Below are 20757 nucleotides of genomic sequence, written 5' to 3' on the forward strand. Positions count from 1 at the left end.
TTTACATAATTTGGAATTTAACCACTGTAAATAAATTGTTTTTGTCAAAGTGCACAAAAGTAGGATCCCCAGTTTTGCAGACAATATCATGGACTTGCTGTTGATTTTTAAAAGGATTGAACATGTGAAACATATGTCATTTTTTGACAGTTTTACCTTATAATTCATTATGCGGATGCAAGCTTTATATTTAGCTATAAATAAAATAAAGGGTATCTTTTTTTCTTACATCTCATTTCTTTCGTTGTCTTTTTCCATGTATTATTAGTCTTTGGGAAGAGCTATCAATGCCTAAAGGTGCCTTTGTAATGATTTTTCTTTAATGCTGATTCTAGACAACTTATAAATTGATGTGTTCTGACCCCCGTGAGAATAATGATATATTGCTTAGGAAAAAACCACACATGAACCCTGCGGTTACATTAGATCATGAAAGATGATGGTAGCAGGATTGTTTTAACAAACCATGCCACTGCAACTTCTTTTAGGAAAAAAATATAGTTGGAGAAACTCAGAGGCTGTTCACAGATGGATGAAAGGAGATCCACTAGGGCTAGTGACAGACTATCTTTGCTCTATTGCAGACACAATGCCTTCTTTGTCTTAAATTTATTCCAACCTTATTTTCCATCACTGATGACATAAACATGCTTGCACAGGAACTTAAATATGGGAAGTGTTTTACAAACTATAAAACAAATCAACAGAGCTTTTCAGATTAAGTAGGCAAAGTTGTACTGTCATTATAAATAACAATGTCCAAAAGAATGATGTAATGTGCTGTATTTTTATGGGATTTTTTGCATAGCTGTTTAGTATATATTACTTTCAATTTTTTTTTGCTTTAGCTTTGAAGAAAAAAGGCTATTATTTTAGATGAAGTACTAACAGAAGCCATCAGTTTAAATGCAGAACTTGATTTTTAAAGATATATTCAGAAAGGGTGACTGTACAGTAGGTGTATATTCTGTAAGTTAAATAACACTACTTCAATACCCACCTACCCTTCTGGGGGACTGAGTTTTATGAAGCATCCTGTAGGACAACTGGTTAAGGCAGTGGTACAATAAAGTGAAGAGATTCTAGATAGCCTTAGTTTCAGAGGCAGAACTTTCAAACCTAGAGACTGTTAGCAGAAATTAGCTTCATTTATTTTACATTTGTAGCAGGTCTTCGAAAGGAACCTTGTAATAGCATTCTTTTTACTTAGAACAATTGTGTCTGTACAATAGAACCTCAATTATTGCATTACAATGATAATAAAAGCAAAGTTAAGTACAATAGTTTCTTTTTTTGGTCAGATGGAATGTGGGGATGAATCTTTCATTTCCTACCATTTTCTTACAGACTTTTTCCTCCCTTCTACATTTTTTAAAGCTAGTGTTGCAATACAAATTCTTATCAACTCACTTATAATACTGGAATATGCCCAAAGAAAACATACAGGGCAGACATATTTCAACCCAAAATTCTCTCACTCACTAATGCTGATGGAAGCACATTTGGCTGTGGTAATTTTTATGGCAGTTAAATCATTGGACTTAACAGCATACCAGAAAATAATCCAGGAAAACATAAATTTACCAAAACAAAGTGAAAAAACCAGTAATTTCATTAATTTTAAGAAAGGATTTGAAGAAAGAGTTACATAAAAGCTAGAAAAAAAGAACAGCAAATCAATCTCCACTTGTGAAAGAATTAACTACATTTTTTTACATGTTATCCACATCACTTTTAAAGGACTGGTGTCTGGAAACAAGTCTCAAATCTGACTCTAATCTGTATGCAGTCAGAAATGACAATGAACTGTGAGAAAAGAGGTAATGGGTTGGGGTGCTCACAATGAGGTGAAAGAAAAGTAGAAGATTAAAGATATGAAGGAAAAAAGACAAATTAATGTCAGTAGAATATTTTATGCCATTTCTATTGTAAATCATTCAGCTTGATGACTGAACTATGCGAGTATTGGTAATCTTTATTTCTTAAGGCAATTAACACAGGTAGCTGTTCTGTACTTGGGTTCTAAGGGACTTGACAGTCAGGATTCAGTCCTGTGAGGTTCTCAAGACAGTTTCATAATCTCATAACTCTCCTAATTCCTAGCAAACTGAAGGATATCTGAATTCAAAGTCAGTTTCTGGTTTAGATAAAGTAATGCTCTTCTCATGCAAAACTCGTGAGCAAACTTCTGATAGTTAAAATAATAATAAGCCTGCAGCATGTTTTTTTGTTTTCCTGCTTTTCATAAAGTTATAACTTTAAGGTTTTCCAGAATTCTAAGTATGTTTCAATTTATAAAAAAACCTGATTTTAATCATAAAAATATGTGAATGAAACAAAATAGAAAAGCAACTTGTGACATATCCTGCAGAACTCAAACAAAATTAATTTCTAATGTGAAGTGTTCCATACGTATGTGTATGTGGCAATGTCTGTAATTGTCACACAAGTGATGATAGAAGATATTAGGATATTACGGTGTAAAGACTATAAAAAGTTTTTGTAATGTTTTGTCACAATTAACTATTTCCTTTATTAAAACTGTTCCATTTTAGCGAGAAAATGTAATTATTGTCATAACAGCCAAATTAACCTACTCTGCAGTAACGTACAGTTAACTTTTCATATATGATTGCATAGCTTTCATGATCTGTTTTAGTCAATTTTCAGAATGAATCTATGTTTTTTTTTCATTCAATTTTAAAAAATACACCAGAAGATTTATTTAAGCATAGAGAAGTTTCTCTGTGAATTTGTGTGGTGTTTTTTCCCCAGTCAAACTGTCTCTGTGTGTTCTTGTGGCTGTTTTTCAGTCACGTCAACAGCCCATGCTTGGAAACAGTCATATGAGTGATACATTGTAATCTAATAGTTTATTCAGCTGAAAAGGAGTGTTATGAAACGTGTAAAATAAAAACCTCAATGACAGTTTTACACAATACTTTTTCTATCAGGCTATGAGACAGGAGTTGAATTTACAAGTGTTTTTCTCATTTTGCAGAGCTACTAGAGAAGACAAACAGAAGAGAGGAAGAAATAGGAGCTCTCCAGGTATATGGTGTTCTCACTTATCTTGCTCCTTTTTTATCACCCTTAAAATTACCAAACTGTGTTACAGTATTACAATTTTCGGAACTACCTTGTAGCTTAAATTCAGATTTGGAAATACATGCAAATAAGACTCAATAGCTAGTAATACTCACTGATGAGTTTACGCTTGCCAATTAAGTTGCACATTAGAGAAAATTGAAGTAGTCTATAAATCTAGTTAATCAGTGAATATAATGCTGCTTTTAAGTCACTATATACTGAAGTTGTGTTATGCTGCTGGCTTCACTGAAACTGTATGTGAATAGGGGCAGGCAATGCTACTCTGCATTCAGAACTGCAAAAATGTTGCATATCCTACATCATTGGTTAAGTTCTCTGTGCTGTGTTACTTTCTGGTGTATCTCTGAATAAAACTGAAAGTAAAATATTTTAATTAAGTATTTAAAGTCTCTGAAGCACTAAATGTCCATAATCACCTTCCTGAGGAAGAAGGGACCAGTCAGTATATGCCGGGACTTGATACAATACAATAAATCCTCATTGTATGTCCTCTAGCACTAAAGCTGTTTGTGCTAAGCACTTTAATTGGCATTTAGAAAGCCAGATTTATCCTAAGCTCAGCTTTGGAATAGTATTTAAGTGTGACAGTCAAAGAAAACATACTCCTTTCAAAGTGAAGTGGCTAAGAAAGCAAAACCAGGCTATAATGTCTGATTTGTAGGCTCAGGATACTATTAAGGAGGGTAGTGTATGTATTCTTCGGAATACGGAAAGGAAGAAAGAAATTTGTACCACCAAATTGCTGCAAACAATATCCAACATGAAGATAAAAAAGGGTTACATACAATATGAAGTGTATTAATGAGGCAGTATTCTGTAAGTGTACTGAAAGCAGGACATTTGTGAGGGAATTGAAAATAAGGCTCATGAGGAAAATGACATTATGTATTGACCTGAGTTTTGTCATAGAAGTTTGTTTGAAGGTAAGCCTCCTCTTCTCATATAATAAATAGAAGGCATTTTGAGGGCTAGAAGTATGAGAGAGCATACAAGCAGTTTGATCCAGTAAAAAGAGACAAGTTGCAAGACCCAGAAGTTACACAACACACCAATCCAGCTGTTTCCTGTTGAAACAAAAAACTTGGCTTGGCTTTCTGGCAGCTCAAGTTCAACAAGGTTGAGAGCTTGTCTGCACAAGCAGTTTACACAGGTGCATATCTAGTTACATCAATGTAAAAAGATCTTTCATGTGAAGCAGTTCTGCATCTGCTTTCATGTGCACCTTTATGGTTGACAAATTGTTCTAATGATATTACCTCTGATTGAATGAGGAGTAATTTTATACTGCAGGAAGTTGCATCATAATAGTGTCTTGTATGGATTATATGTGCCTGCCAGTATTTCTGAGGTCTGTAAAGCTCTTGACTGAATTACTTTATGCCCTTCCCTTACTGGCAGTTCTGGTTAAGTGTGTGAATTATACTGCTCTGGCTGCTATTTTTGTATTCAAATGTTTAATAGCAGTTTTTTCTTCCTTGAGAGATCCATGCTGTCACAGTCAAAGTACTCAACAAAAACATTTATTATTTTTCTAAATAGTAGTAGGTCCAGCTTAGTTAATGTGTGTCAAAATGTCTCCAGTCTGGGATCCTCTGTTCTTACAATGTTGTATTCTAAACTTGCAGTGGTTGAGTATGTATAATTTTGCTAGCAAATGACTGTAAAAAACAGCTTGTGTCATCAAGACTGAATCTCCCCAAACTGTTGAATCTTCATATATAAAGCATAGGAACAAAGAGGAAAGTGAGAGGTTTTTTGAAACCTGGTGTTTCCTGCAGCTGAAACTGGCTCTCTTTATCTTTTTGTTAACCCAGATAACATGGAATATTTTTATCCTCTGAGCCCCACTTAAGAAAAGCATGTTAATGTATGAATGCTTTTATTGAAGTAGATTGCTAGAGGGTACTTGATTGTCAAATTAAGGACTACTAGCAAATAAAATAGTACTCTTTCGCCCAAAGCTATTCCATGGTACAAAAGATTGGAGTCGTGAAAGTAATATGCTATGCATGACGTAATTGCAATATTCAACTGAATTATGTTCTCTGGAAAAACATTTCCTAACCATTTTCGTTTGCTTTTGAATTAGTGATTTCTATTAGCTAATAAATAAAAAAGTCTTAATTTGCAAATATATTGATAGTGTATAAATTATCTATGGTAAATTTCTTAGTACATTAGATTAGTCTTCAGAAAATTATCTGCTGAAGTTGTAGAAATTTATTATATTTTTATGATTTGACATCATGCACTTTATTTAATGCATGAGTCATTTTGAAAATACTATTTATTCTACCAGTGAAATCATTCTACTGATACACTTGTTCTAAGACTTTTTTTCAAAGTATTCCTTTTTGGCTGAAGAGAGTTACATATCTGAATTGAAGTTCATTATTACCACAAATTTATGAGATCTATAAATACCATCTTTTTTATAGTAATGAGTTTGGGGTTTGTTCCAGAATCTTTAAATCAATATGAGTGTTTGTAAGAGCCACTGCAATTTTGTGGAGGAACAAACATTTTAATATAAATATTTCTGCATTTTTCACATTACATTTTTTATCATAAGTTTGTTCTGATGCATGGAAATATTTGGTCTGTTTCTCAGATCAACTTCTATGAAAGAATAAAGACTTTAGCATTTTGTACAGTACCTTTAATGAGAAAAATCTGAATAATGTTTGAGCAATGTAGGAGTCCCTGCAATGTCTTAGTGGTCATGAACTCTAAATGTGGGCTCACCTAAACACTTGAATATGCATTTTGTCAGATTGCTTAAGATACCATACCTGGTCAGGGTACAGTACCAGAGTACACCATCTTGCTTTTACTTGCTTAAGATTTTTCTTAAAAGATACTTTTAATTGGAAAAATAGTGTTAAAATACATAGAGTAAATTTGTAAATTCTGGGTCCTCTGTATCTTGTGCTGGATTAAAGACTGACACAAGCTTATTTTGTTTGTATTTTATTTTTGTCTGACATGAGACTGACTAATGTCATCCTGTTATTAATAAAACATTATTCAGAGCTATTTCTGGATAAAAGAATAATGATATGGAATTTACTTTTTAGTGTTCTAAGGAAATGCCTAAAAGAAAACTAAACCAGATGCTAACACATGGACATGGACTTCAAAACATGCTAGCTTTACGGTCAGAGATGATCAAAAAAAGAAATCATTCTTTGTGATACATAAAAGTAAAATCAACAATATTGAAAAACTAATGTACGAGTTGAAAAAAATATATTGTGGAGTAATTTATTTCAAGTCCTTTCTTTCCATGTTTCTAGGGAGTTTATTTTGGAACAAATTTCTATGTGAGATAATATGGTAAATAGGTTAGACATCCAATTAAATACAACAGTTCCCATTCAGTGAGATTATTATAAGAAACTCTACCTACATATGACTCCCAAAACCCTAAAATGAATCCTATTCATCACTGTTTGACTTACATTGCGTTTATATTCTTTGCTTTCTGATGGAATCTTGTACTTTATTTTTAGGAACGTATTATGGTCTTAGAAATGGTAAGTTTCTTAAATTAATTTCCAAACCCAGCACAATGACATTGCTGACAATTTGTCCAAATTATGAAAAATATTATTTTCATATATTTATAAAGAAAGGTTGCAGTTCTGTTTTTTTTTTAACTAACATTTTGCATTTAAAAGAAGATGTGATATTTTTGGACTGCAGCTTTCTGTGTAGGTTTTTACTACAGTATTTTTGTATTCATTATATGAAATACAGCGTATTTCTGTGTTGTCATTTTTCTGTGCAGTTCAGTCCTCATTCCATCCCTGGAAAGAAAAATGTTGTAGATTTGATTCATAGAAAAGGTGTTATTTTTCCTTACACTTCTAATGGTTGAGGTCAGTATGACAGATCTAATTATTTCAGTGACTGTTCTCACAAATTGTTTGGACTGGGAGGTACAGACAGTTCATCTGCCCACATTGACATTGTGACTAAAAGCAAAATGAAATATAATTTTAATTATTGATTAATTTAATAAGATCCTAAGTTTGAAGTGCAAATCTTCATGCCTGTACAGGCCATGAATGCAGCTGCATTCTCCTGATGTCCCAAACTGGTAAGTCTGTCAGGTGAAATAGCTGGAATGGATCTCAGCTATAATTTCTGACAGAGGCTTCTTTCCTCTTATGTAGGAATGCCCAATAATACATCACAAATTGTGTGTATCAGGCCCATAGATTCTTTTCAGGAGAAATAAAAAAAATTTCATCTAAAGAAACCACTACTGAGAGAATATCAATGCTGCAAAAGTTAAAAACTTTTAAAATTTACTGGTGCAAATTATTATTTTATTCTCTCTGATGTTCTGTGTATCTCTCAAAACAGTTTCTTATTTCAAAAATATATTTAAAATATAGTCAATATCTTAAAAAAAAAAAAAAGCTTGAATTCACTCATAGAAGGCTCTTCAAAAATCAGAGTGCTGTGCTGGAACTCCTGCCTTATGGAAGTAGGAAGCTAATGCTCACATACAGTGTCCTGTCACTTTATATAGTGTTGTGTGAATGTCAGGTGTCATCAGGACATTAATTCTGTTCAGGATAATCTCTTATTCATGCTTTGCTTACATGACAACCAGTCAGACATGTATCCACTATCATCCATTTCTCACAAACCATGAGTTAAACTGCCTGCAAATTCCTTGTCCTTTCTGCTCCCAGAGCTGTTTTGACACAGGCAGAGGATAGGTGCTTGCAAATGGCAAAATGTCATGCAAATTCAGTCCATATTTTGTGACAATGTTTGCTTCAATTTTTTTCTGGAGCTTTTCTGCTTTTCACATTTCCAATCTCTCTTACTTTAAAAAGAGAGATTAGTAAGTTATTATTCAGATAAAATAAAGGGATTATTGTCAATAAAATATTATTTTATTTCTTATTGCAAGTTGGGAGGTAACACCTGGATGTACATTTGTGATGGTAAATCCTCGAGCTTTCAATATTGTTGACATCAGAAGGAATGTAATGTTAAGTTCTGAGATTGCAGGCATGGCAAGTATGGTCATCACTAAGGGTGTTGAATGCTCCCAAGGCACTCATTTTACTTTTGCCGTAAACTTCCTCTGCGATGTCAGGCAAATAACTTAAACTGAATTTTTCAAATACTTCTAATCACTTTCTCATTTTCTAAGTGTCTGATTTTGTGATTTTTGAGGCCAGATTTACAGAAATGCAATTTTGCTAATAGCTAAATTCATTAGGAGTTCTGGCTATCTGTAATTGCTAAGTAAACTCAAAATTGAGGTATTAGATAGCTGATATGAATACTTTAAAGTAATAAGAATTTGACCTTTATATCTTTGTTTCAGTTCTGAGGATGATAGTATCTCTCCTTCCTCCTCCCTTTCATGGATCTTACAAAGAGGAGTAATGCTTATGCAGTCTGAATGTGTCAGGATGAGCTATGATAGAAAAGCCCTTGAGCAAAGGAATGAATAAGGCTTGCTGTATAAGGGATTCTTAAGAATCTTTATAGTGTGTATGTCTACATAGCTGTATATCTATGCAGCAGTTCTGAGTACATAATAGTTAAGGTACTTATATATTTGTTTTATTTTCATATCCCCTGTTATTTGAATGCTAAGAGCACAACATCAAAAAAAATACCCGTTAATTATTAAGATTTGCTTCAGGTTATAGAAAATGGTATTAAATTCAAATTCGAACAGAATCCTTAGTGAGAAAATGTTTAGGTTGTGTAGAAAAAGCATTTTCTTCGAATTTTGATGGTGACGGTTTATGAGATTCATGAGATGCGAGATAGAAAAAGGGGCAAAAGAAGGGAGAAGACATCCAACACACATGTGTGCACATGCATGCACACTAAACAAAATGCATAGGAAAACCTCAGCTCTCCAGAACCTTTTTTAAACTGTGAGACCACTGGATGGCTGTGTTAGCAATCTCATCTACGTTTTCTTCCACAGCCTTCTTATTTTGCCTGGGGAAAAAATTGCTCTCCATGGCAATAGCTGAAGTTAAGAGCAGAGCTGTTTGACATTTCTTGCCTCTACCTTTAAAATTGATTCTACCTTGCACAAACCTTTTTAAGCAACAGTAAAGATATGTACATCTAACAGTAAATTAACTTTTTAATCATTAAGATTTTAACCTAAACAAACCGTTTGTTTTACATGGTGAAAACTGTGTATGTGTACATATTTTGAGATGTATATTTGGCAGCCTACTCTTTTCCCTTTCTCTACAATCTTATTGTTTCTAACTTCTGTACTTGCCAGTAAAATTCTTGTAGTAGCCATGTGAGGAACTTGCCAACTTAGCTAATATAAAACATTGGAAAAGAAATGTAATGTGAACCTTTCAGTTTCTTTTCAGAGCTCTGGGTGAATAAACCTTCCAGGCCTACCTTAATCTAACTCAGTGATTTTGTGAGTTGCTGCAAACTAGGAGATCCTTTGCCTCATCTCTGAGCCCTGTCAGCTCCTTATCCTCTCAGGAGTCTGTTTGAGGTGGAAGCTTCATCTCCTGTCTACTGTACCAGAGCGTTTCTTGGGTCTTCTATTTCCTTTGGCAACTCCTGGTTCCCAAGGAAAGTGCAGTCTTGCCACCCTCATTCAAGTTATGATACGTGATCTGGTCAGTCCCTTAAGGAACCTGAGAACAAATAGTACCCTTCAAAGAAGCTTTTGGATTTTTTGGCTCTTTTTCTTTAATTAGATCAATTTTTCAATACAATTCAATAGGTAGGTACACAGTTTCTTGCTCCAACAGGTTGTGCAGGACAGGATCAGAAGCTGGAAGGCAAGAAGGAAAAATGGGATTAATTAGACAGACTCACTAGTGGATATAAAAGGAGCTGAAGAACCAAGGTTTTTTCTGGAATAATCCTTCAACTCTTGAAAAGTGTCAGCTGAATAGCAAGTACAGGCAAAACTGGTTTTGAGTACCTAGAGATTATGTGTTTTGTTTGGCTCTTTTTTCTTTTGTTTAAGACTTTAATAAAGTGAATTTAATTATTTCATAGCTATTAACAAGTAATTTTCCTAATTACTTTAGTAATCAATTATGTATTCTGACATTTTAAGAGAATGAATGTGATTTATCTTTAAATAAAGTGATTTACTTCATTCTTGAGTGTAGCTTAGTTCTGACATACAGGATTTGGCTCTATATTATTTATAGACAAAGGTGTATGACTTTTCTGGGAAAAATCTGTATTCTGAGATGTGGCTACAATGGGAAGTGTATTTATTTCTCATAAACATGGCAGGATGCATTTTGGAGGTGCACACTGCTACTATGCTGTGCTTGTGACTTTAGTGGGTTTCTGTAAATGACATACTGTTGTTTGTGAGCATAAGCTGCAAGTCATATTCCTCTGCCTTAGTAGTACTAGTGTGACATAAAAGACTGCAAAATTTCATTTGAAATCAACCACATCCTGAAGTTATTCCAGTGTACATATGCATTCTGTGTCCTTTGATCAATAAAACAGCTTGCTGCTTTCTGTAGAGGATCCAGAAGTGAGGTTACTACTTTCTTAGAATACTTGGATCAGCCTTTTCTGGACACAATTCAAATTTTTGTTAACATTTCCATAAGTCTATGTTAACTCCAGTAATGCTGTAAATATGCGGCAAAATTGTTATTTAATAGGAATTTCCTTTTCAGAATGAACATTTATGTATTTTATTGTAACTTGTTTTTATCTTGATGAAGGTAGAGTTTTGAATACTAGTAAAGCAAATTTTTGTCTGCATACACTCAGCAATGTATAAGCTATTAGATTATTCTCCTGTAGTAGCAGTCTCAAATTTACATAAATTTTCTGGTTTGCCATCCAGTTTAAAAGAATTGGAAGGATGACAATACCCAATGCATTTCACAGAGAGATTATGCAACTGCCTGACATCATCTCTTGTAAGGTGCTCACTCGCCCTCTCTCTGTATCTCTCAATGTGCCTTCCATCAATAAGTAAATCTTGCTCTAGCTCTTGAGATTATTTCACAATTTTCATACTTTGTATGTTTAGGAAATCTTGAATCTAAGGTTTAATACTTTCTTTTGCCCTTGTTTTGCTTCTGTAGTGTCTTGCCAAAACTAGCATTACATCAAAGGCCTTCTGGTCCTCCCAGAATGCAGCTATTCTTTGATCTTATAAAAATGACCAGTACAGGAGCAGGAGTTTGAGATCCTCTGTCCTACCCACCTCACCCTTTCCTTTTCTTTCATCAGCAAGCCAGTGTGTCACTTCCCTTTGCTGGGGTCAGTGTGTCCTTCCTCTGCTCACTCCCATCAAGTAGCTTCTGCCTCCTGATCGTGTTTGCAGCCAGATGTTTCTTTTCTCCTGATGCTCACATTTCTCTTCCCTTCTTCCTAGATGTTGTCTTCTTACCCTCTTATTAAATACCCAGCTCCTTGTCCATCTTCTGCCTCCTATTATTTGGTGTTTCAGTTTTTTTACTAGTAGAGCCACCTCTAGTTTTCTTCTGCCAACATTTTGATTTTTTTTCTGTAAAAGAATTTGTGATGCTGCTAAAAGTATGCTCTTCTCAGCATATGCCTTTCTCTCCCATATGTACTTTTCACTTTCTGCCTGATTCAGAGTAGGAACTAAAAATGCTGAATAGTTTTATAAGACTTTTCTGCATTTCATTTAAAGTTATGTACTTGTTCAAAGTCCATAACCTAAACACATATGTAGATTTCTCATGTTGCCTCTCTAATCCTACTGCCCTTAAAAAACCAATGTATAAAATGATTTTTGAATTACTCTCTATTTAAAATGTTCACTATTTTATAGAAAATAATTGGTAAATTAATGAAAGAAATAAAATGACATATTGTTGAAAATATATATGTAATTACATTGAGACTTTGAATATAAACTTACAGATAAGCATAATCAAGAATATCTTGCTGGGTATTTGTTAAAGAACATTTAAATTTTTGGCCTAGGAAGTTAGTGGTAAATTGCTTTTAAGAGACAGGTTACAAAGTGTAGGTAACTGTAAATTTTATTAAACTACTCTTTGTTTGGCAGTCAGGATGACAGCTTTATATTTGTTTATTGACAGATAATCACTAGGCATGTCTAACAACTTGATCTAATAACTTCATAGTTTCTGCAACAGTGATATCAGTAAATATATTACAGATCACAAAATGGTTGAGATTGGAAGGGCCTCAAGCAGGGTCACCCTGAACCAGTTGCCCAGGACTGTGTCCAGAATACTTTTGAATATCTCCATATAAGGATGGAGGTTCCACAAGCTCACAGAACAACCTACGTTGCCCTCAGAGTGAAGAAGCATTTCCTATTTTTCAGACAGAACCACCTGTGTTTCAGTTTGTGCCCAACGCCTGTCATTGTCAACACTGAAACCAGCCTGGCTCCCTTTTCTTTACATCTTCCCTTCAGACACTTGGACACATTGATGAAATCTCCTGGACCTTCTCCTCTCCACACTAAACAATCCCAGCTCTCTGAGCCTTTCCTCACAATTAGTTGGCCTTTGCTGGACTGTCTCCAGTATGTCTCTCTTGTACTGGAGAATCCAGAACTGAACTCAGCACTCCAAATGTGTCTGACTAAGGCTGACTAGAGGAGAAGGATCACCTCTCTTGACCTGCTGACAACAGTTCTAGTGCAACCCCTAAATTCTCTATCTAAGCTCCGTTTGAAATTACGAAAATGTGTTCCATATGTTGCAAATATCTAACATTTTTTCCAGAGTTTAATAAACCAAAATCCTTCAGTTCTTAATTAGAGAAAAGAAAATTATCAAGATAAACCTTCCTTACAAAAGTCTTGCATCATCCAAAGTTATTTATCTTAGCTGAATTAGGAGTGTTACTACCTAGTTGAACTACACAGTGTTTTTCACTTTCTTTTTTTTTTTTTTAACATAGTAGGTATAGGTTTGCAAATGTAATTTCAAAGAGAGATCCTGTGAGTTCCATCTGCAGGATTCTCTTTAAAAATCATAAAATCGTTAAGGTTGGAAAAGACTTCAAATATTGAGTCCAACCTTTGATCAAACACCACCCTATCAACTAAACCGTGGCACTAAGTGTCATATCCAGTCACTTCCAGAGATAGTGACTCTATCAGCTTCTCTGAGCAGCTCGTTCCAATGCTTGACAATCCTTTCAGTGCAGAAATTCTTTTGAATGTCCAGCCTGAACATTCACTAGAGCAGCATGAGGCCATTTCCTCTTGTCCTGTCTTTAGCTGCGTGTGAGAAGAGGCTGGTTCTGACCTCACTACTGTAGTGACTCATAAGACCTTCTCCGAGCGTCTTTCTGTTTTTTTAGACTAAACCACCCCAGCTCTCTCAACTGCTCCTCATATAAATTATGTTGGCCTTTCATCTGTGGACTTTACATCTGTGAGTTTTTCCACAGAATATAGGATGTTTATAACTTGCTAAGGCATAGATATATGTAGTCTAGCATGCTTGCTGTGTTCTTCTTGGTTTAGTTTATAGTTCACAAAATAAGTTAAATTTTGTTTGACAGACAGGTATTGACTAAATGTTTCTAGTGTGCTGCTATGTCCTTTGTTTTAGATTGAAATATTTTATCTTGGATCTAATTATAATCTAAATATAACTTTAGGAACACAGTTGCACCTATTGATACCACCATAGATTTTTTTTTCTCTCAGTATTGTGCCTTTGTTGATTTAAATAGGGAAATCCATAAGGCAAACTCATGATTTTTTTCCTACTCTGACAATGGTTTGCCTCAAATCCTTGGTTAAATCACTTCTCTTTGTTTTTCAATTTTTCTTGCCTGAAGAACATGGACAATATTTCTTCTTTCTCATGAAAGCTGTGTTAATTGAATTTTTGTAATGCTTTCTGGAAGTCTTGACAAAATACTGTTAGCATACAAAACTTCAATGTAAATTACATGTAAAGATTTTTATCCTACAATGCTCCATAATGTTGATGAATGACATTCATGAATTGGCAACAGGGAAGTCATACCTTTTAAGAATGTGTTCCCCATAACATTGCTTTGCTTTACACTCTACCTCTTGTGTTATATTTCTTTTAATTTCCAGGAATTATGTCTAAATGTCTGTGATCAAACTCCTAGTAAGTGATAAAGAATAGATTTTCAAAAACTAGTCTTATTGTACCAGCCTTAGCTCAGTTCATTAAAATTTGGTTGTAATAATGCCAAGGTCATGGGTTCAATCCCCTGTGTGGGCCATTGACTTAAGAGTTGGACTCGATGATCCTTGTGGGTCCCTTCCAACTCAGAATAGTCTGTGATTCTGCTGCAGTTCCAGAGAGGTGTTGCTGCTTCAAACCACTATGAAATCCTTAGGATAGTGTATGAATAGTCTCTGGGTCCCTAGTAGTACTTGGAGCACTAGCTGATGATTCACAGAAAGCTGTCTTGCCAAAGGACAACACTGTTTCCTCCATGTTTTCAGCTGCTAGTAAGCATCAAACAACTAAAAATTCTTAAAATACTTTCCTAGACTTTCCCATGTAAACAATTCTCCTAGTTAGCACAGGGATATTACGTACTCCTGAAAGAGAGAGGAGGCAGTCCTTGTCATTGCAAACAGGAAAGGAAACATCCATGAAGCTCCCTTCATTAGAATGTAGTCCAACCCATGCAAAAACATCTGGAGTCTAAATGTTTGTGATTTGCAAAGCTTTGTTAGCAAAGGTCATTTGTTTTTCATTAGTATAAGTGTAGTTTTTGCTTAAAACTTTGATGAAAGAATGTATAGTATAGAAAAAATGTCAATTGAACATGCCTGGTTTGTAATTGATGAAGTTTTATGTGTTGCTTATCATTGTGGAGGTAAATTGACTTGATGTGTTGAAAAGATCAAAACAATGGTGCAATTGGAGTAATGGTATGCATGGAACATAAAGATATAAAATAATTTTTTTTTCTATGTTCCCTCTCTATATATCATGTACTGTGCGCAGAATGTCCCGGCTACCATGGAGTTTACCTGGCACATGAAAGTCAGCACCTCAGGCCTCTTAAGCAGACCCCACAATGTATAAAAGAAGAGCATATGATGTATCAGTTTAGAGCTGGAAATCAAAGCTGACAGTGCACAGTTTTACAGATCTTAATGGAGAAAGCAAAGGATGCCTTTATACATGCTGACTGCATCCTATGCTTGCTATTTAAATATCCCATATGGTACGGTCATTTAAAAATAAGTCATTGTAGATGACCTCTAACATATCTTTTATCTGATTTGTGAGGAACTGCCTGCCGACATGCATTGCAGTCAGTTAAAATTACATTGCATTTAATCTTTTTATGGTTATTCTTTTGGGATTAGGTAACTGGTACTTAAGTCAACTCTAATTTAAAAAAAATATCTGTGCTCTACAGATAGCCATTTGTTTTTACCTACCTCAGAAAAGAAAGGAGCACTGTACTTGCAATTCAATGAAGTTTGGTTTATATTTATGTGTTTTCAATATATCGACTATAAAGGCAAACTTCAAGAGCACTATATACAAACCTGCTTTGATTTATTTGCATTTAGAATTGCAGCTTTGAGACTAAAAATAAAATTTGATTTGGATCTGTCCCTTGAGACAATGTGCAACCGTCTATCACCAAGAACACATCAATATAGGAGCATTAACTGTTCACATGCAGTTTAAACATCAAAGTGTTTGTATGAAGTCATGGAAAATAAGTAATTTATTTTATCATTCTCTGTGAAAACATAGAACGCCCTTTTTAAAAGTAAATTGCCTTTATTTTAAAAACAGATTAATGGCACTCAGTCTGTGGAAGAGAATGCTGTTAAATAAAATACCATTAATACTGCCTCAGTCAGAGCAATTGGTGTTCTTTCCTCTTATCAGTACCATCGGTGCACTGGGTCAGTACCTACTGTTCCCTGTTAAACGTAAGCAGACAGATGTGATTGCTGTCTTCAGGATTATTTGTATGCATTATTGCATACAGCTTTCCGATTTCTGGGAAAAAATTTAACGGTACTTAATTACCCTCTATGTCAGGTGCTTTTAACATCCTTTTCCACATTTTATCTTAATAAAATAGAGTATAGTCATTAATGATACAAGAATGGCATTTGAACCATGTTGAGGAGGTTGCTGTGCATTTCATTAATTACCAGACCAATTCTGTAAGCTCTTTTATCACTTTTCCATCCCATTCTTCAATGTATTCTTTCACTGCCACCTTCCTTATTGCATTTCCCCTAACAAAATTGGCTTTCTTTCTTTTTTTTTTTTTTATTTGCACATCACTACCATTCTTTTTATTAGTTTTATGGAAAAGATATTTCTGTCACTGAAAATGTTGACATGTGAATTATTCTATTCAAGTCCCTTCAAAAACTCTTCAGAAGACTGAGAATTTTAGAATATAAAAGGAACCATTCTGGTTAGGAGCAAAGGTCAATCTAGCCCAGCTATAGAATTGCAACAATGGCCAAAAGAAGATGCTTGGGGAAAACTACATGATCAGAGTGGACATATTTTTGTTTCCCACTCATTCACTTTGATTCTGACTGTTCAAAGCTCAAAGATGCACAGACCCAAATGTAGTTTTTATGAATTTGGAACTGCTCCACTGTCTTTCTCATTCATTAACTTGTCCAGTTTTCTGCTTAAAGCCATATAAAGTTTTCTACCTTTATGTGATTTCTGATTTTGTGCAAATTGGTCATTACTCCCCTCAGGCATCTCTCTTCCTGACTGAAGAGTCCTGTTCTTTAGAGCAATTGTATGTAATAATTTCTCACTTGGAAACAGCACTCCATGGCTTTGATCATTCTTGTACTTCTCTGACCTTTCCCTATTTTTGTTCTCAGATAAAAGTCCACCTCTGCACTCAGTTGTCAATATGCAAGTGATTTCATATTCAAGAGTAGTTAGTTTCTCTGGCTTTTTTTCCCCTTTCCTGATTATATTGAGTGTTGATTTTGTTTTTCTGATTGGTCCTGAGCACTGAGGTAGCAGGTTCTTGGTAATATGTATAATTTCCCCATGGTTTTCTTCTTAAGTAGTAATGGTTAGCTTAGAGCCCATTATTTTGAGTGTGAAGTTAGATTTAAACTTTAGGAATCTAAAACATCTTTCAGAAATCCACATAGCCTATTATCATCCTTTATCCAAAACCAGAAAACCAAGGTCTAAGTATGCATATAACTCAAAGGCTGGTCTTCTACTTTCAAGATTACATTTAATAATGTAACTAATGAGGACTAGCTGAGATTTAGCTAATTAATTTTTTTCTTCTACAAAAAGTGCATGAAATAGAGGGGATATATTTAAGAAACACTTTGGAAGAACACACAACTTATTCCTTAAATTTATTTACACACAGTGTTGACATGAGATCTTGGCATGGGAATTGACAAAAAGAATTGAAAAATGGAATGGCTTAAGGCATGTGCCTACACCTAGGGCCTAAGTTTCTTTTTTGCTGAGAACAAATCACTGGTCATTTTTATTAAAATGAGGGTGGGGGAAGGGAAGCAAAAATCTTTATATTTGAAAAACAATTGCTGTAAATTGAGTATGCAGCATAGCATGGAGAAGAGGTACTATATTAAGTCTGTCCTGTGTCCCAGAAAGCTTTATTTCAACTCTATGTGATACCTCAAATTTATACTTTCCTGCAGTTCATAAGTAAAATAGTTTAGCAAAATGTGTTAGGTAATACATGCCATAAGCTTAAAATAGTTATAGTTTAATTTGGTGCTGGAACAAGAGGAGAGATTGAAGGGCATGACAATTTTGGCATTATTTCCTGTGAGAAAGCATTTTATTTCTGATGGAGTAAGGGAGTTGCTGGTGTTCAGAGTAAAGAACTTTGTGGGCATGTCTCCATCTGATTTGTGTGATACTATGATGACTGCTAAACATCAGGATTCAGTATTTTGTTTTGCATATGACTAAGTTTGGATTCCTTAGGATCTGTTTAGAAACTCACACACAGACCAGTGTCAGGGGCTACTTTGAGAAAAAGCAACAAACATTGCATCTCATCATAAGTTAATGGTGTGGAAAATATATGCTTTGATGGACATATGGCCATTGTAAAAGAAGCTGAAAATCCAAATGAGTACTGCTTTACTGTGGTAAAAGTGAAGTGGTTGATTCTTATAAGAGGGAAACATTAGAAATTGATAGATACCTCTAGGCAATTTTGCTTTCAAGTGTGGATGTTTAGTAGCATTTGAAAAATTGAAAGAAAAAGGAAGCTATTTTATAACTATAAAACCATTTCTACTCTATAATCTGTGAAAAACACTTTAAATGCCATGTGTAGGCCTCCTGCATGATTGCATCCAGTAATATGAAGAAGAACCCATTTTATATATTCATTGTTAATATATAACTGCACATTCTGTAATTTTTTTCTGGTAAAGAACCATGTATGCTACAGGGAAATTAATTTATTTTTCTTTATAAAATCTTAGGTGAATTCTGCAAGTTAAAAAATTTGATTGCAAATTAAGTTCCATATCAAAATGCAAGACTTCTTTTGAAGATAATACAATAAATGGTAGTTTTGGTCCAAACATGGCTAGCTAAGTGTGAAATTCACTGACCTTCCTTTCTCATGCAGCAGGTGAGAAAGAAAAAAGTACAGTTTTCTTGCTGGAAGAAATGAACTTCTGTAATTCTAACTTTAAGTTTTCAAAAGTTGATTTGCTCTACTTTATTTACTGCAGGTCAGCACAAGTATTCACCTTTCTGGCCTTTCAGGCATCTTGCAGTATTTGCCATGGGTGGTATTCAACATTACAATTGGAGACTTTTCCAAATGGCATCCTCAGTGCTGCCCATTTCAGGAAGTGATTGACCTATCTTTTAGGCATAACTTGATATAGTTATTCTTGTGCAATCCCTATAAATTTTTAAAAATCTAACTGAATGAAGGTGTTAGTATAAAAGAAAAGCAAAACTACTCATTCTAGTTTTGTGTTCTTACCTAAACAATCTCCACCCCCTTTTCTCTGTTTCATTTCTATTTGCCTGTTCTCACTAAATGACTAAAGAGTCTTTGGTTTACTCTGTTTCACTTTTGACATTTCTTCCTGTACTTCTTAAAATCTAAAATATCCTTCCCTGCTGGTCAGTCCTTTTACCCCACATTGTAAGTGGTTTATTCTTCCTATTGTTCTTGAAACAACAGTTCATCCAATCCTCTTGTAAAATTCTTTCCCCATACCCGCAATAATGGAGTTGTTATTGTTCTAGCACATTTAACTACAATGTATTCTTGTTCTCTTCTGCACCTGCACCTTTACTCTTCTGTGAAGAGTAGAAATTATCAAGAGATAAAAGGGCCAGACTTGGGAATTTCCGAGTACTTCTCTCCTGCATTTTGCATTCCTCCTGCAGAATGTAACAGTGGGATAAGAAAGTCCTTTTTTTGTCTAAGCATACAATCTAAGGGTCAAAGTTTATTCTTAGAAAATGGGAGATACTGTTTGAAACCTAATAATCTCAAAAGGAAAAAAACTATCTGTAAAACTAATTTAACCATATTATAGAAATATGTCCTACTATTGTCAGCATATTGGACTGTTGGTACAAATTTTTCCTAACTACAGAAGATACAGAAATACTTCTATGCACATAGTATTTTTGCGTACATATAATTACAGAAACAGAAGAATTAGTGTCAAATTCTCTACCTGATTTAGTTTGTTGGGGCTGAATATTGGTTACAAGTTCAATCCTGTTGGCTGCAAATGGGCCCTATTGTTTATGAAACTTGACCCATGTTATGGGAAAAATATTTTTTGTAATCTTATAAACTGAATGTTTGGAACTGACAACATGGCAGACATCATTTAGGTTACCCTGTTCCACTCTAGTTCTTCACTCCTCACTCCTCATCTTCATATCTTTGGAGTAGATTGCCCTTGTGCTGAGAGGTTCCCATTGATTTTTCTTATCCTGTTGGCACTGAAAGTTTTGGTCTTTTCAGGTCTTAAGTCTGGGGTCTAAATGGAATGTTTTTCATGTTGGCCAGATTGAGACTTTCCAAGGCTAGTAACAGAGTTTTTGTAGTTAGGGCAAGTTAACTCAGTTTGCCTAGACTTTACAGCATAATGATATTTGACTTCAGGATTGATGAGTTTTATTTGTTTTATGGATTTTTCCTTTAAAGTACCAAGACAGTAATGTGGTTAATGAAGCTTATTATTGGTAGATTGAATACTAGTTTAGCAGAACCTTATCCAAAGAGGTGTGATTTATAGAATTGTGGAGGAAATACCAACTGTTGTTCAGAAAGTGCAAATGGTACTGGTTTTACTTGCTCTTCAGCAAATAATAGAAGGGCAACCTTTGAGAAGCTGTGGAGGCATCTGGCCTAGGTATTACTGACCAACTTCATCTGTGCCCAAAATCAAAACCATGATACTTATTTTCTTCTTACAGTAGACTAGATTTTTTATGTTTTGGGTGTGGATATGAAATCTTGTTGAGTCTTACCCTAACTCTCCCTAGAATGGTAATTCATTTTTCAGCAGTGGATACCATATGTCTAAACCAAAAATGGGAAATTTGATTGTTCTATATCTAGCTAAGTGTCCATTGCATAGATTTGTATTTGAAAAAGAAAAAATTAAAGGATGTTTTTGCTATTTTA

The 20757-nt window shown here is 34.5% G+C and overlaps 1 protein-coding gene across 2 annotated transcripts in view; it reads left to right on the top strand.

Moving 5' to 3' along the window:
- Positions 1-20757, top strand: part of CEP128 (centrosomal protein 128) — a 117064-nt gene that overhangs the window by 78057 nt on the left and 18250 nt on the right. For both annotated transcript variants that reach the window (XM_071557737.1, XM_071557738.1), the window contains 2 exons: positions 3002-3051; positions 6624-6647. In XM_071557737.1, the coding sequence (XP_071413838.1) occupies positions 3002-3051; positions 6624-6647 (74 nt within the window). The remainder of the gene's footprint in view (positions 1-3001; positions 3052-6623; positions 6648-20757) is intronic.

Source organism: Pithys albifrons, chromosome 6, assembly GCF_047495875.1.
Source record: "Pithys albifrons albifrons isolate INPA30051 chromosome 6, PitAlb_v1, whole genome shotgun sequence".
Taxonomy (NCBI): Eukaryota; Metazoa; Chordata; class Aves; order Passeriformes; family Thamnophilidae; genus Pithys; species Pithys albifrons.